A 15,567-nucleotide genomic window follows, 5' to 3' on the forward strand; every position below is an offset into this window, starting at 1 on the left:
CCAGGATAGTTAAAACTGGGAAATGTGCCATACGGTCACAAAAGTGGGAGACAAGTTCAAGAAGAACGTATTGTCATTGTTTTCAACTTACTTTTGCTGTTCTAAGAAGGATTATTAGACAGTAGAGCTTTCTGGGTCTGTTTTGTTTCGATGACAGGCTGGAGGCAGCCAAAGATGACTATCGAATACGCTGCGAAGAGCTGGAGAAGGAGATCTCTGAACTTCGGCAGCAGAACGATGAGCTGACCACTCTGGCAGATGATGCTCAGTCTCTGAAGGACGAAATAGATGTTCTTAGGTAACCAAGCCCCCCATCCCCCTGGGATCTCAGACCCGCCAGGCCCCCGGGGTTCACCTCCATGGAGCCATTTCTCACCTGTAGAGTGGGAACAGCACACACGCCCACTCAGGCTGACGTGTGGAACTGAGTGTCTGTGTTTATAGGCCCTTGGAACAGTATCTGGCAGATCAGTGCTGCATATGAATGTTGGTTAAGTAGGAATAATCTCTGACCAGCACTTCATGCTTGCGTAGCTGTGAGCTTTCTCTCTGCTGCTCCTGGGTTGTCATTCTGCGTCGTCCGGCTGATCGGTTGTCCGCTTGCTCAGATCCTGTCTCCCCCAAGAGGCTCATTTCCTTGCTGGACTCAGCTGCGCTCTCACCAGGCCCCTCGCTCCCTGCCGCTTCAGTTCTCCACCGTTCTGCCTGTATAACCTGTCCTCCGTCGGATCATTCCAACCATCTGTATCTTACCCTTTGGCTCTTTATTGTTTTTTTCTTTTTTCTTTTTTTTTTTCCCTTTGGCTCTTTAAATGCTGAGAACGAATAGAGAAAATCACATAGTGATGTCATTTTTGTCCTCCCGCAGACTAACTTAACGATCCTCGCCCTCCTCTGGGCTCCCCCTATCGGCCCCCCGTTCTGCTGCCCATCCACGAACTGCTCTGTCCCCGCTTAGCTTGTCGCTGCTCTGAGTTTTCCTGACTCTTCTCACCTGTCTGTCCCCCCGCCCCCACCCCTCCTGAGCTGCAGTCTCGGTGGATGACATTGCCCCCTGCACCGAGGGACAGGGTCATGACCCGTGGACGTGCTGCATGCTGTCTCCTGCATCCCCACCGTCTTTGGCCTCTGCTGCCTGGCGTGCAGACTGGTGCCCATTGCCCCTTCCACTGCTGACTCCTGGTGCTCTGGTTGCAGCCCTTCTTGGCTCTGCAGGGACCAGTGCCACATCAGTTATCACTTCTCTTCCTATTTGAATCTCCACCCACCCTGCCACCCCCAAGCATGTATTTGTGTTTCAGTCCCTCTTTTCTTACAAATCATGAGAGAAGTACTAATGTCTGCTTCCCTCCAGAACAGATTTAGATTACACGGGGTCAGATTTACATTCTCTCCTTCACCCACTAGAGTTTGCTACCGCCCGCCCCCACTGCTCCTCTGAAACAGCTGTTCCTCTGGTCACTGATAACATCCACTTGCCAAATTATTTGGACATTGTTCAGTTTATTTTGCTTTTGTGCTGCGTGGAACTCTGTGACTACCTGCTCCTGCTTGCATTCCTTAAATTTTATGTAGTGCTCTTCATTACAAATTTTGCTGTCACTTTGGTCATACTTTAGAACCTGCCCAAAAAACTAAGCTGAACTCAACCTTTGGTCTTGCCATTTCATTAGAATGTGTTACTTCCTGACAATCTTCCTGGTTTAGCCCTGTCTACAGCAGCTCTACAACTGTGGGTGTGTTTGTGATTCCTGGTTTCCCATCTCGTTCTAGACATTCTTCTGATAAAGTTTCTAAACTAGAAGGCCAAGTAGAATCATATAAGAAGAAGCTAGAAGATCTAGGTGATTTGAGGCGGCAAGTTAAGCTCTTAGAAGAAAAGAATACTATGTATATGCAGAACACAGTCAGTCTAGAGGAGGAGCTCCGAAAAGCCAACGCAGCTCGAAGTCAACTCGAGACGTACAAGAGACAGGTAAGAAGAGTGGCGTGGTTTCTTAACGTTGTTTGCAGCTGAATTCCCCAGAGTCATACCGGCTCATCACGGTCCGCTGACTTGTTTTCACGGTATTCGGTTCTTCACCTCTGAAACTTGGCTCTTATCCAGAGGTTATCGATGGGTCCCTGCAGCAGATACTTCTGTTATGTCTTAATGTATTGCACCGAGTCTTGGCTGCTGTGCTCAGACTGCCTCTGGTTGCAGCAGTTGGGGGCTCCTCTTTATTGAGGTGCACAGGTTTATCCTTGCAGCGGCCTCTCTTGCTCTAGGAGCACAGGCTTCAGTAACTGGCACCTGGGCTCAGTGATTGTGGCACACGGGCTTAGTTGCCCTGCAGCGTATGGGATCTTCCCAGACCAAGAACTGAACCCACATGCCCTGTGTTGGCAGGCAGATTCTTAAATGTTGGACCACCAGGGAAGTCCTATATGCTGATTTTACAATCTTGTCAAATTCCGATATTATTACTTTTTTTTGGGGGGGGGGCATTTTTAAAGTCTTTATTAAATTTGTTTTGATATAGCTTCTATTTTATGCTTCGACTTTTTGGCCATAAGGCATGTGGGATCTTAGCCCCCTGGCCAGGGATGGAACCTGAATCCCCTGCACTGGAAGGCAGAGTCTTAATCCCTGGACCACCACGGAAGCCCCCATATTACTTCTAATGATGTCTGTTAGTTTTCTTGTCAGAAGTCATATTTTACACAAATAAAAATCTTTTTTTGTTTCTTTCTTTTTACAGCATACCCTTTTTTTCCTTCTTAGTCAGCATGGCTGACCTTTACTATAGTCTTGAACAGAAGCAATAATAATAGACAACCATTTCTTGTTGTTGATTTTTTTTTATGCAGTACTTTAAATGTTTTACCAGTATATTGTAAGGATTGCTTTAGGTTTTGGTAGTCACCTTTTCTTGAGAGTAACAAAATTTCGTTGTATTCCTAATTTCATGGGTGTTTTTCGTAAGCGGATGTTGAATTTAATCAGCTACACCTTTGAGAGACGCCTGTGCTGCTTCTCCTTTCTGTTGATCTGATGAATTGTATTAATAGATCTCTGCTTAAACCATCCTTGCATTCGTGAGATAAGCTTAGTTTAGTCCTAGCAGATTTATTTGTTGTTTCACATTGTTAGATTCACTTGGTTTATTTTACTTGAAATATTTTACCTCTACAGTTTGTTTACTCAGAGTTTTCTGTCTCATGCTTTCCTTGTCTTCTGATTTTGGCATCAAAATTATATTCACTTAATATAATAGAGACGTTTTAGTAGAACAACCCTGTACACCATGTATGGCTGGTAGGGTTTTTTGGTGAATACATTTTTCCACATTTCATTATGAAAATTTTCAACATTCAACTAAGTTGAACGAATTACTGAAAGTTAAATGTGGTCCAAAGAAGCTATAAATGTGATTAAAGGGTATTAAGTTAAAATAAGAAATGATTTTATCAGAGTTCCAGAGAGAAGAACAGAATTATAGAGGGACATTATTTGAAGGAAAGAATGGCTGAGCGTTTTTCAGAAGTAATAAAAGACATCAGATTTAGTATTAACCATGAATTACAAACAGAATAAATAAAAAAGAATTCTACACCTATAATTATTATGGTGAAATTGCGCTATAGAATATAGAAATACTATACTCATTCTCTCTGTTTCTGATCTTGTGGTTCAGTTACTAAGTCGTCTCCAATTCTGCGACCCCATGAACTAGTTTTTGATCTGGAGCTTAATGTTATTTTATTTTTCGTTGTAATACTTCTCTTTCTGCAACTTCTCTTTTGGTGGCTGTTCACACCTGCGTGATCATATTTGGTGATATTTTATTCCTTTTATAATTTAGGTTTCTTTCTTTAAGTATTTAACTCCAATCTAACTTCCTTAGAGGGCTTATTCTACTATTTTGCTTTTGTTCGTACTATTAATGTTTTTCTGCTGACTGTTGTTCTTAGTGGTTTATTTCTTTTAACACTTTTGTGATTTGGGGTTTTGCTCTCATCTTTAGCTTTGAGAGTACTGGCGACCTGGTTGAGGCTGTGTTCCTCCAGGCAATATGTGTGTTTTGTATGCCAGATTTACCACTGCGTTACCAACCAGGGTGACTTAATTGCTTGGTTTAGGGTTTGTCAGACAAGACATATGGCAAAAATTCTAACACAAATCCATGTATCCATACAGGCTATGGTTACACATTTTCAAGTTAAACTCACTTTAAGGCAGGCAAGTTTCCTTATTGATTTTGCCAGCTGATGGATCACCATCTTTCAGAACCCAAGATAGTTTAACAGCCACCACCTGTCTCCCAGAATGTTAAAGGCCTGGGCCTCTGGTACTTCCAGGTGGCATCTCACAGTCCCCGTAGCTTCCTCACAAACCTCCACTGCAATTTTAGACCCTGATGACCTCCCACACTTTCTTATAAACTTAGCAATGCCGTCGGACTCTTTTCCCCCTTAGCTTCTTTTGCTTCATGCTAAAAGGGCTTCCCGACTGCCCAGTTACCTGTGTTACAGGAAACGAAAGTCCTGTAGGTTTTTCTAGGTTTGAGCATTTGTTCTTCCAGATGATCTGGTTTTAGAACCCACAGTATCTAGGCAGATTTCTGTACCTAGGTTCTCTCCATCAAGTCAGGCTTCTATAACTTATCTATTTTTTTTTTTTGAATATTTATGGGGAAGATAATCTTCATAGTTCCGTAGAAGACATTTGATAATTTCTAATGTATCAAGTTATAAAAATTAATGATACCTTTCTATGCCAGGTAGTAGAACTGCAAAATCGATTATCTGAAGAATCGAAGAAAGCCGATAAATTAGATTTTGAATATAAGCGGCTAAAAGAAAAAGTTGACAGTCTTCAAAAAGAAAAGGATGTGAGTATATATATGGGCATTTTGGTTTTGATCAGTGCTGAAATTAAGAAAATGATATTTAATTCTTATTTTGGGTACGTTAATTTCTTCTTCTGTTTATAAATTTAAAGTTTAGAGACCCTATTGATTTTTAAAATTATTTATTTTTAATTGGCAGATAATTGCTTTACAGTACTGTATTGGTTTCTGCCATCTATCAACATGAATCAGCTATAGGTATATGCATGTCCCCTCCCTCTTGAACCTCTCTCCCGCCTCCCACCCTTGTAGGTTGTCACAGAGCATTGGATTTGAGCTCCCTGCACCTGTTGATTTTTAAATTAAAGAAGATTTCTATTTGTGTTTCAGAAATAGATCTAAAATAAAAGATTGAGAGACTGTTCATTCTAATTTATTTTATGTATATTTAACTTTTATACCACTGTTGCTTCTTTTCCATCATCTTACTTGTGATTTGCTATAAATTTATGTAGCTTTTCTGTTTTCTATATGTTTAATACAGAGGACACAATTCTTTTTGTTGTTGTTCAGCATATTTTGAAGCTTTTTTAAAAAATATTTTTACTTTGTCATAATCCATGAGTTGTGTCTTTGTTGTGTGATTTTTATGTTTTGTGAAAAGAATTATATTTACATAATAAGATGCTCATTGTTAAGAATGGAGTAGATAGTTTTGTTTCTTACAATTAACTAGATAAAATACTGCCTCGCCCATAGAATATACTCAGTATGGTTAAACTGGAAAAAATCTAATCTTTTCCTTCTGTGATTGTTTTGTAAAAGATTAAAAACTATAACATGTTCATGTTCCACACTGTTTATCATTCTGTCAGGTAAGGCAGAGACCACTAATGAGTAAATTCATGAAGGTTGAAGCTGACTTCCCTTGTTCTTGATGTCCCTCCAGAGGTTGAGATCAGAAAGGGATTCTCTGAAGGAAACCATTGAAGAGCTTCGCTGTGTTCAGGCTCAGGAAGGACAGCTCACAACTCAAGGTAACTAATGTTTCAGAAGCCCAGGCAAGATTATTTGTTTTGGTAGTATCAGGAAAAATGTTAGGATTCATTTTAAGATGATTGTACCAAAAAAACAAGAACTTAAACTTGGAGAGGAGGCCATGAGATTTTGAACGAATTTTGAACTGTTACCCAGATTTTATGGAAAATGGACAATAGTTATGAGACCAAATTTGTTTACCTACTTTTTAATTTTAATTATATTCAAATGCTTATATATGACATATATATATACATATATATATATATATGTATATATATATATGCGCCACTTAGTTGTGTCTAACTCTTTGCAGCCCTGTGGACTGTAGCCCGCCAGGCTCCTCTGTCCGTGAAATTTTCCAGGCAAGAATATTGGAGTAGGTTGCCATATTCCCAACACAGGGATTGAACCCTCATCTCTTGTGTCTCCTGCATTGGCGAGCAGTTTTTTTTACCGCTAGTGCCACCTGGGAATGCATTCAAATGTTTGGGTTTTATTAAATCAAAAGCATAAATCATTTGTTAAATCATTTGTGTTAATAGTAAACCTGAAAAGTTTCTAGACCTCTTTAAGTATATCAGACTTTCTAACTCAGTGATCTTTCTTTCAGCTGAGATGTGAGGTGGATAGCAGTTCACTAACACCCGCTACTTGGGAGCTTAACATCCAAAGTAGACACCTTTTCCTCCTCACAGGAAAGGAGCTGCACTTTGCTGAGAGTTTACCTTCCTCCTCTTGGGGAGCACGTGAGCCTGGCTGAGGACTCGTACACTTCACCATCTGTTCACTCCCACTCATGTTTCCAGCCCCTGGCTTTCCTGTTACCGGAGACTAGACTCTCTCTTTTCCTCTGATTACAACCTCCTTTTCCCTGCGCTCTCTTTCTGCCAAACCTGCTCGTTAGGTCCATCCTCCTTCAGCCCCCTCAGTGATCTCTAATGACCATACTGATTGCCTCCTTTCCCAGCTCACCCAGCCTGCATATCTGCATTTCAGTATCCTTTTGACCTATTTCTGAACCAGCTTGTCAAACCCTAGCTCAGTTTTTGTTTGTATAGTTTTGTTTCTCTGTTTGTTTATTCTCTTGCTGTGCTGGGTCTCTGTTGCTGCGTGTGGGCTTTTATCTAGTTGCGTGAGCGGGGACTGCTCTTCATTAGCGTGCTCGAGCTGCTCATTGCCGTGGCTTCTCTTGGTGGAGAGCACGGGCTCTCTGCATGTGGGCTTTGGTAGTGGGGGTTCACGGGCTTAGCTGCTCTGCAGTATGTGGAATCTTCCTGGACCAGGGCTCGAACCCGTGTGCCCTGCACTGGCAGGTGGATTCTTAACCACTGGACCCACCAGGGAAGTCCTGTGGTTTACTTCATAAACAGTAGCTTGCATCTGCCAATCCTGAGCTCCTGATTTATCCCCCCACCCACCCACTTTCCCCTTTGGTAACCATAAGTTTGTTTTCTGTGTCAGTGAGTCTGTCTCCATTTTGTAAATAAGTCATGGTAAACACTCTTAGCAATCTAGGAATAGAAGGAAACTTCTGCAGCCTAGTAAAGGTCATCTGTGAACATCCTACAACTGACCTTATACTTAGTGATGAAAGACTAAGTGCTTTTCCCCTAAGACCAGGAACAAGGCCAGGCTGTTCAGTCTAGCCACCAGTATTCAGCATGGAGTTTCTCACCAGTGCAGTCATGGAAGAAAAAGAAGAAAGAAATGAAGGGCATTCAGATTGGAAAGGAGATCTGACAGCTGAGTTCAGAAAGGTCTCAATGTCCAAGATCAGTGTATAAATACATTTCTGTGTACTATTAGTAAATAATCTAAAAATGAAATTATAGTAGTTATCTTAAGGAATAAACTGCAAACAAGTTTAGCAAAGAAATGCAAGACTTCTACACTGAAAATTATGTATCATTACTAAGATAAATATATAAATAAATGTAAAGACATTCCACATTCAGTTGTGGAGAGAGACTGCAGTTCTCTTCATATTGGTCTAAAGATTCAATACAATCCCAATCAGATTCTCAGCAGACTTTTTTGTAGAAATTGACAAGCTGATTCTACTGATACAATTTATATAAAAAAACAAAGGGTCCACTATAACCAAAAAAAAAAAATCTTAAAAATTAAAAAGCTGGAGAGCTTACACATCCTGATTTCAAGAGTTACTTTAGGGACTTCCCTAGTGGTCAAGTGGTTAAGACTTCACCTTCCAACATAGGCCGTGCAGATTGAATCCCTGGTCGGGGAGCTCAGATCCCTCATGCCTCAGGGCCAAAAAATACAAACGTAAAAAACAAAAGCAATATTTTAATAAATTCCATAAAGACTTTAAAAATGGTCCATGTCAAAAAAACAGAAAAAAAGAGTTGCTGTAAAACTGCTATAATTGAACTAGGTGAAACTCGCATAGGATAGACATAGAGATCAGTGTAGTACACACCACATTAATAGAATAAAGGAAAAAACCGCCTCATCTTCTCAATTGATGCAGAAGAGGCAACTGACAAAGTCCAAAACCCTTTCTTTAAAAAAATAATGTAAACTAGAAAGGAAACTTCTGCAGCATGAGAAAGGTCGTACGAAAAACCCACAGCTAACAGCATACTCAGTGATGAAGAACTAGAAGCTTTTCAGGAATAAGACAGTAATGCCTGCTACCACCACTTCTATACTTTTGTTCAACATGCTACAGGAAGTTCTAGCCAGAGCAATTGGACAAAGAAAAAAAAAATCTATAAATTGGGAAGGAAGAACCAAAAATATTTCTGTTTGCAGATGACATGCTCTTATATGTTGAAACCCTTTAAAAACTACACACAGGAAAAAAAACTGTGAGAACTAATAAAATGAATTCAGCAAATTTATGGGATATAAAATCAAACCACAAAAATGAGTTACATTTCTATACACTAGCAGTGAAGAATATGGAAAGTAAATTAAGAAAACAATTTGATATTTAATAGGATTAAAAAGAATAAAATACTTGGGAATAAATCTAACCAGGAAAACACTTGTACCCTGAAAAGTACAAAACACTGCTGAAAAAAATCAAAACCTAAACGGGAAGATATCCATGTTCATCTGAGACTTAATATTGTTAAGATGACATCACCGAAACAATCTACAGATTTCAGTGCAATTCTTATCAAAATGCTGATAGTATTTTTTGCAGAAATAGAAAAACCCAACCTGAAGTTTACATAGACTTTCAAGGGATCCTGAAAAGCCAAAACAATCTTGAAAAAGAAAAAATTTAGCTTGAGGACTTACACTTCCTGATTTTAAAACTTAGTAAAATGTTAATCCAAAGAGTATGTATAGGTGACAGGACAGATGTATAGACCAATGGAGTAGAATATGAAAAGCCTGGAAATAAACCTTCCCATGGACAGACAGTTGATTTTCAAGAGGAGCATCAAGACAACTTAGTGCGGGAAAGGAAAGTCTTTCAAGCAGATAGTGCTGGGAAAGCTGGATGTCCACATCCAGAAGAAGGAAGGTGTCCACCCTTATACCATATATGAAAAAGAAGTCAAAATGGAACCCTAAATGTAAGGACTAAAACTGTGAAACTTTAAGAAGAAAGCATAGAAGAAAGTCATCATGCTGTTGGATTCAGCAGGGATTCCTTGGAATTGATACCAAACGCACAGGCAGCAGAAGGAGTCATATGTAAACTGGACTTTATCAAAATTAGAATCTTCTCTGTGTCAAAGAACACGGTCAGTAGAGTGAAAAGGTGGTGTGAAGATGGGAGGGAATATTTGCAGATCCTTTATCTGATAAGTGATTGATGTCCAGAGAGTATAAAGGACTTCTGCAACTTAGCAGCAAACAAGCAAAGGACTTAAGGACACGTTTCTCTGAAGAAGATATCCAGATGGCCAGTATTTAAAGGACTTCTACAACTTAGCAGCAAACAAGCAAAGGACTTAAGGACACGTTTCTCCAAAGAAGATATCCAGATGGCCAGTATTTGTGTATGAAACAGTGCTCAACATCATTAGTCATTAGAGAAATGCAGGTCAAACCCACAGTGAGGTCCCACTTCATACCCATTAGGTCATCACAAATGAAAGAAAAGGGAGATAACAAGTGTTGATGAGGATGTTGAGAGATCAGAGCCCTCTTGAATTGCTGGTGGGAATGTAAGATGGGTCAGCCACTGCGGAAGAGTTTGGTGGTTCTTTATAATAAAAAGTTAAAGTTACATATGATCTAAAAATTCTGTTCCTAAATATATACCCAAAAGAATCAAAGCAGGGACTCAACTAGATCCTGGTACGCCAGTGTTCACAGCAGCATAATTCACAGTAGGCAGGAACAACCCATGTGTCCGTCAACAGATAAATGAATAAAGGAAATGCGATATCTATGTATAATGGAATATTATTGGGCCATATAAAGAGATGAAATTCTGATTAAGGCTGCAATGTAGATGAATATGGAAAGCAGCATGTTAGGTGAAGTGAGCCAGGCACCGAAGGACAGATGCTGGTATGAGGTATCTAGAATGGCCAGACATTGGAATTAAAATTACAAGGGACTAAAGGAGAAAGCACTGGGGAGTAGTTACTGCTTAATGGTTACAGATTTTATGTATTGAGTAATGGAAGCATTTGGAAATAGACAGTAGTGATGGTTTCACAAAATGGCGCCTTGGTGTCAGCACAGGACTTCGCGTTACTCAACTGTACACTTAAAAATGTTAAAATGATGATGATGGAAGGCAACTGTGACGTAGTTTTTGTACTTTAATGCTCACAGTAGGGTTCATATAGGGACTAAAGGAGGTAGTTGTGTTCTCTCTTGACCTTGAGTCAATGCTTATGTGTTTATAGGGTTGATGCCTCTGGGAAGTCAGGAGTCTTCAGACAGTCTTGCAGCAGAGATCGTCACACCGGAAATCAGGTAAGGAGATGGTGAAGTCCAGTCATACTTCACAGTATTGTTGTAGAAAACTTACTCCTCTGTGATATAGAGGACCAGTTCCTTACTCTATCACTAACGCTTTCAACCTAAACTCGAGGTTCTGTGTCCTTGATTTCAGCACCTTAGAGACCTTCTCAGCTGGCCATACAGAAGCTTGGTTTCTCTCTTGGGGAGGACAGGGTCTCACACATACACAGCAGACAAACACATCTCTGCTCGGGTGTCCTCAGCAGACATTTAGCCGTGAAACCACTTGGCCCAAAGACAAAGGTTATGCTTAGCCTTCAGCCTGCAAAATACTTAGTCGCTGAGATTTATTACCTAAGTGCAAGGAATGGTCTGGGGAAGACAGAAGCAGAGACAGGAGGAAACATCGTCCTGTCTCTATTGCTCTTCCCTCAGTAGTTCCTTACGTTTGTATTTTAAATATTCCATTTATTTTAGTGTATGCCTGGCTGTATAAGAATGAGTGTTTGGAAAGCATCAGCTGTCCAGCAAAAGGTTAATGATTAATCCTGAATATTGCTTTTTCCTTATTTGGGCTAATTTTCCCCCTTTTTAAGTAGACACCAGCCCTGATTCTTGATAGCATCCTTGGAGGTATTAGCTAAAATAACAGTTATGTAAAAGTTTTATAAACTGTGAAAGTTGCCATAAGCATTCAAACATTTGTTGAATAAAGGAAGACAGTATTTATTATTGTTAGCATTCATTTAAGTACAGAAGGTGTGTAATGCAACACCAATTTTGGAAGCATCTTGAATACCTTTTACTTTTTTGCCATCTGATATGGTACTTTATTATTGGACCAATAAAATTTGTTTCACAAATAAATACTTATTTTTATGAACGTTTGTAAATAAACGCATGCTGCATGCTAAGTCGCTTCAGTTGTGTCCGATTCTGCAACCCTGTGGACTGTAGTCCACCAGACTGCTCTCACCATGGGATTCTCTAGGCAAGGATACTGCAGTGGGTTGCCATTTCCTCCTCCAGGAGATCTTCCCAACCCAGGGGTGAAACCTGCATCTCTTATGTCTCCTGCATTGGCAGGCAGGCTCTTTACCACTGGCGCCACGTGGGAAGCCCCTATAAATAAATGGTTATGTCCAAAAAAAAAAGATTTTAAGGAAGTTTGTAGGTAATGAGGTTGGATTTTTAAACTGAGAGAAAAGAACAATGATGGAAATCCAACAAAATTTCTTTTATTGAGTATTACTCAGTAAATATTAAAATATGCTCTGTGTCTACAGGAGCTACCAAGGTGAAACAGTGCAAGGGGTGAAACTTCTCAATACATTAATAGACCAGTATTGACATAGGTCAGTATTCTTGACACATAGTGAGATTTTCTTTTCCAGTTTGCAAAAATCTATTAAAAGTGATAATTTTCACTAATGTTAAGGGTGTGGAAAAGTTAGAAACCTCATAAACTAAAAATAAAGAGATACAATTTTTTAATTGAGATATAATTGACATAGAACTTTGTAGTAGTTTTAGGTATACAACATAATGGTTTGACGTGTGAATGAAGGATACGTATATGTTGTGAAGTGATCACCAGAGTAAGTTCAGTTAGTATCCATCGCCACACAGAACTACAAAAAAAATTTTTTTTTCTTGTGGTTATACAGCTTTTCTTTTGAGCAGTTTCGCAGAATGTGTAAATGTTTAAATCACAAAGAAAATAGGATTTTGAAACCTCATTCATTACACATCATGATATTTGGAGATTGCTTATCTTCACACCATCAATTCTATTATAAAAAGAAAGGGCTTAAGACCTGTGATGTGCTGTCTCAGCCAGTTGGAGCTAAATTTCTTGCAGGTTCTTTTTTTTTTTTTCATTTCTGTTCTACGTATTAAATCTGTAACAGTGCCTCGCTGGACTTTGATAACCATGTTAAATCAGTTTTTCTTCCGCTCTCAGGGAGAAGCTCATTCGTCTTCAGCATGAGAATAAGATGTTGAAAATCAACCAGGAGGGTTCCGACAACGAGAAGATTGCCTTGCTACAGAGCCTTCTGGATGACGCCAACCTCCGCAAGAACGAGCTGGAGACGGAGAACAGGTGAGGACGCGGCGGCCACTCCGCTCGCCGTGATCTGATCCCTTCAAACACAGATCCGAGCTGTAGGCGCAAGTGAGAGTGTTCTCCTTCATTGCATTTCATGAGTCCTTTTTCCCACTTATGGGCAGATTTGCCCAAAAGGGCTGTGTCTCTGTGATAGAAGCCCCATCTCCAGTTCTTCAGGCAAAACGATACCAAAGTCCTGCCGTTCCCCCTTCCTAATCACTAATTAAAACTAGAAGCTTAAACAGCCTGGCAGTGCAGGAGACATGGGTTCAATCCCTGGTCCAGGAAGCCCCCATGTGCTGAGGACCAGTGAAGCCCGTGCACCGCAGCTCCTGAGCCCGTGCTCTAGAGCCCGGGGGACATGGCTCCTGAGCCCGGGGGACGTGACCCCTGAGCCAGTGCTCTAGAGCCCAGGGGACGTAACCCCTGAGCCCGTGCTCTAGAGCCCGGGGGACCTGACCCCTGAGCCTGTGCTCTAGAGCCCGAGGGACAGGACCCCTGAGCCCGCGCTCTAGAGCCCGGGGGACATGACCCTAGAGCCCGGGGGACATGACCCCTGAACCCGAGCTCTAGAGCCCGGGGGGACGGGACTCCTGAGCCCATGCTCTAGAGCCCGGGAGACATGACCCCTGAACCTGTGCTCTAGAGCCCGGGGGACGCGGCTGCTGAGCCCGTGCTCTAGAGCCCGGGGGACGCGGCTCCTAAGCCCCTGCTCTAGGGCCCGGGGACACGGCTACTGAAGCCCGAACGCCCCAGAGCAGCAGAGAAGGCTTGGCAATGAGAAGCCCACGCACCACAACTGGAGAGTAGCCCGCACTCACCACAGCTAGAGAAAGCCCCCATGCAGCAATGAAGACTCAGCGCAGCCAAAAGCAAAATTAATTCATTAAAAATAAATAAAATCTTTTTAAAAACTTAGAGGATAAAATAATGTCACCATTCATTGACAGTCTTTGGACACACTTTTACTTTGTCATCATGATCAGAATAATAAGTTTGCCTTGTTTAGACAAGCTAATGTTTCAAAGAATCAGTTGGTGTAAGGAAAATAGTGGGAACCCTCATAATGAATTGATAGAGCTTTCTTTTTTTAATCTGTTAATCCTTGCTACTCTAGTTGGAAATCATCTTATGAATAATTCAATTATTTTGAGAATTTAGAATCTGCAAATCTAATAAGCACATCACTTTCCTGCTTGTAAGTTTTCAGAGTATTGCAGTAGGCAGTCATTCCAACTACTTTTAAAAGCAACTCTTACTCTGGCAAGGATTACTTCTATATTTTGTTGTGACAATCTTCTGATTCTTCTCCTTTTTGGAAACGTTTCTTAGATCCCAAACATATGGTGTCTCTTCTTTCTCTTAGAGCTGTGATATTCTGTCATTTTTTTGAGGGATTTGACATTTTTATAAATAGTTTCACAGTTTATGTGATATTACAGATTCTTTGCTTATTATGCCTGATAGATTTGGCATTTTCCAGGTATGAGTCAGTCTTGAGAGTCAAAATTGTTATGACAGCTTTACATACTCCACCTTTCTTCCTGACTTTAATTTTTAAACCTGCTGAGGGAGAATCAGCAAACAGTGTGCACAACAGGGTGATTTATTAGAGCGTAATTGAATATAAACAGAAGTAGACATTTGTACATCAGCTCTCAGGAGCATAGATAATGAGTACTTTATTAAAAAAATACTTAGAAAAAGTGGGAAAAGAGAAGGGAGAGGAATAAGAACAGTGGAAAATAGGTGGCAATCATTCAGAGCCCAGGTGAGAGCACCTGGAATTACCCCTCCATCCTCGGCCTCCACTGTATCTTAGCGTCTTAGTCAGGAGAGCCTACTCCCGACACTAATTTCTTGTCAGGGAATCAACACCTGCTACATCTATAACACTTTGCCGTGTCTTTCACAGGCCTTACTACAGCTTTTGCCCTTTTCTCCTTAAAAAGAGAACAACTAGTTGTCATTCGTACTATAGCACTTGTACGTCCAGATGACTGGTTACCTCCCAAGTGCCTGTTATTTACGGCTGTGTTGGTTTATCAGATTGCAACACCAATAACTTACCTGTATATCACAGCCATCTGTGGGTTTTATGACTTGACACAGTAATAATAATAATAGCAGCTAGCATTTATTAAGCCATTGTTCGTTCCAAACACTGTGCTGAGTGTGGTCTTACTTACTATAACTTACTTACTTACTATAACTTACTTACTTACTTAAACATGTGGTCTTACTTACTAAAGTTTTGCAGATGGAGGAATTTGGACTGAGACCCAGGCTACCTGACTGCAAAACCTCTAGTCAACCAGTTTATCTTCTGCCCTATTTGTAAAACATTTTCTTTCACATCTTCCCCCTCACTGGATGCTTTTCCTCTTAGGTGGATTATCATGTGTTGTCTTGCTGAGTTTAATAAGTACTTACATTACCTGGTCTCTACCTTAACCTCCTACGAGTTGACAGCCCTGGACTAGAACCATGCAAGCAGACTTTCAGACCCACTGAGTCTTACAGCTCTGTTGACTGTAAATCCAGTTTGCTCATGCCATACCTCACCTTAGAAGGAGAGCTCAGCCTCCAAAGTCTTTTCCGGTTGGTTTTGCCAGTAAGCTGGCATTTGTTAAAATCCGTGATACCTGCTGGCCTTCCAGCACTATTAGGAGAGGCACAAAGAAT

General features: G+C 40.7%; 1 protein-coding gene across 2 annotated transcripts in view; it reads left to right on the plus strand.

The window, feature by feature from the left end:
- Nucleotides 1–15,567, plus strand: part of HOOK3 (hook microtubule tethering protein 3) — an 81,824-nt gene that overhangs the window by 49,131 nt on the left and 17,126 nt on the right. For both annotated transcript variants that reach the window (XM_040243266.1, XM_040243267.1), the window contains exons 10-15: nt 158–298; nt 1,774–1,975; nt 4,764–4,874; nt 5,782–5,869; nt 10,715–10,784; nt 12,736–12,876. In XM_040243266.1, the coding sequence (XP_040099200.1) occupies nt 158–298; nt 1,774–1,975; nt 4,764–4,874; nt 5,782–5,869; nt 10,715–10,784; nt 12,736–12,876 (753 nt within the window). The remainder of the gene's footprint in view (nt 1–157; nt 299–1,773; nt 1,976–4,763; nt 4,875–5,781; nt 5,870–10,714; nt 10,785–12,735; nt 12,877–15,567) is intronic.

The sequence above is a fragment of the Oryx dammah genome, unplaced genomic scaffold, assembly GCF_014754425.2.
Source record: "Oryx dammah isolate SB20612 unplaced genomic scaffold, SCBI_Odam_1.1 HiC_scaffold_7, whole genome shotgun sequence".
Taxonomy (NCBI): Eukaryota; Metazoa; Chordata; class Mammalia; order Artiodactyla; family Bovidae; genus Oryx; species Oryx dammah.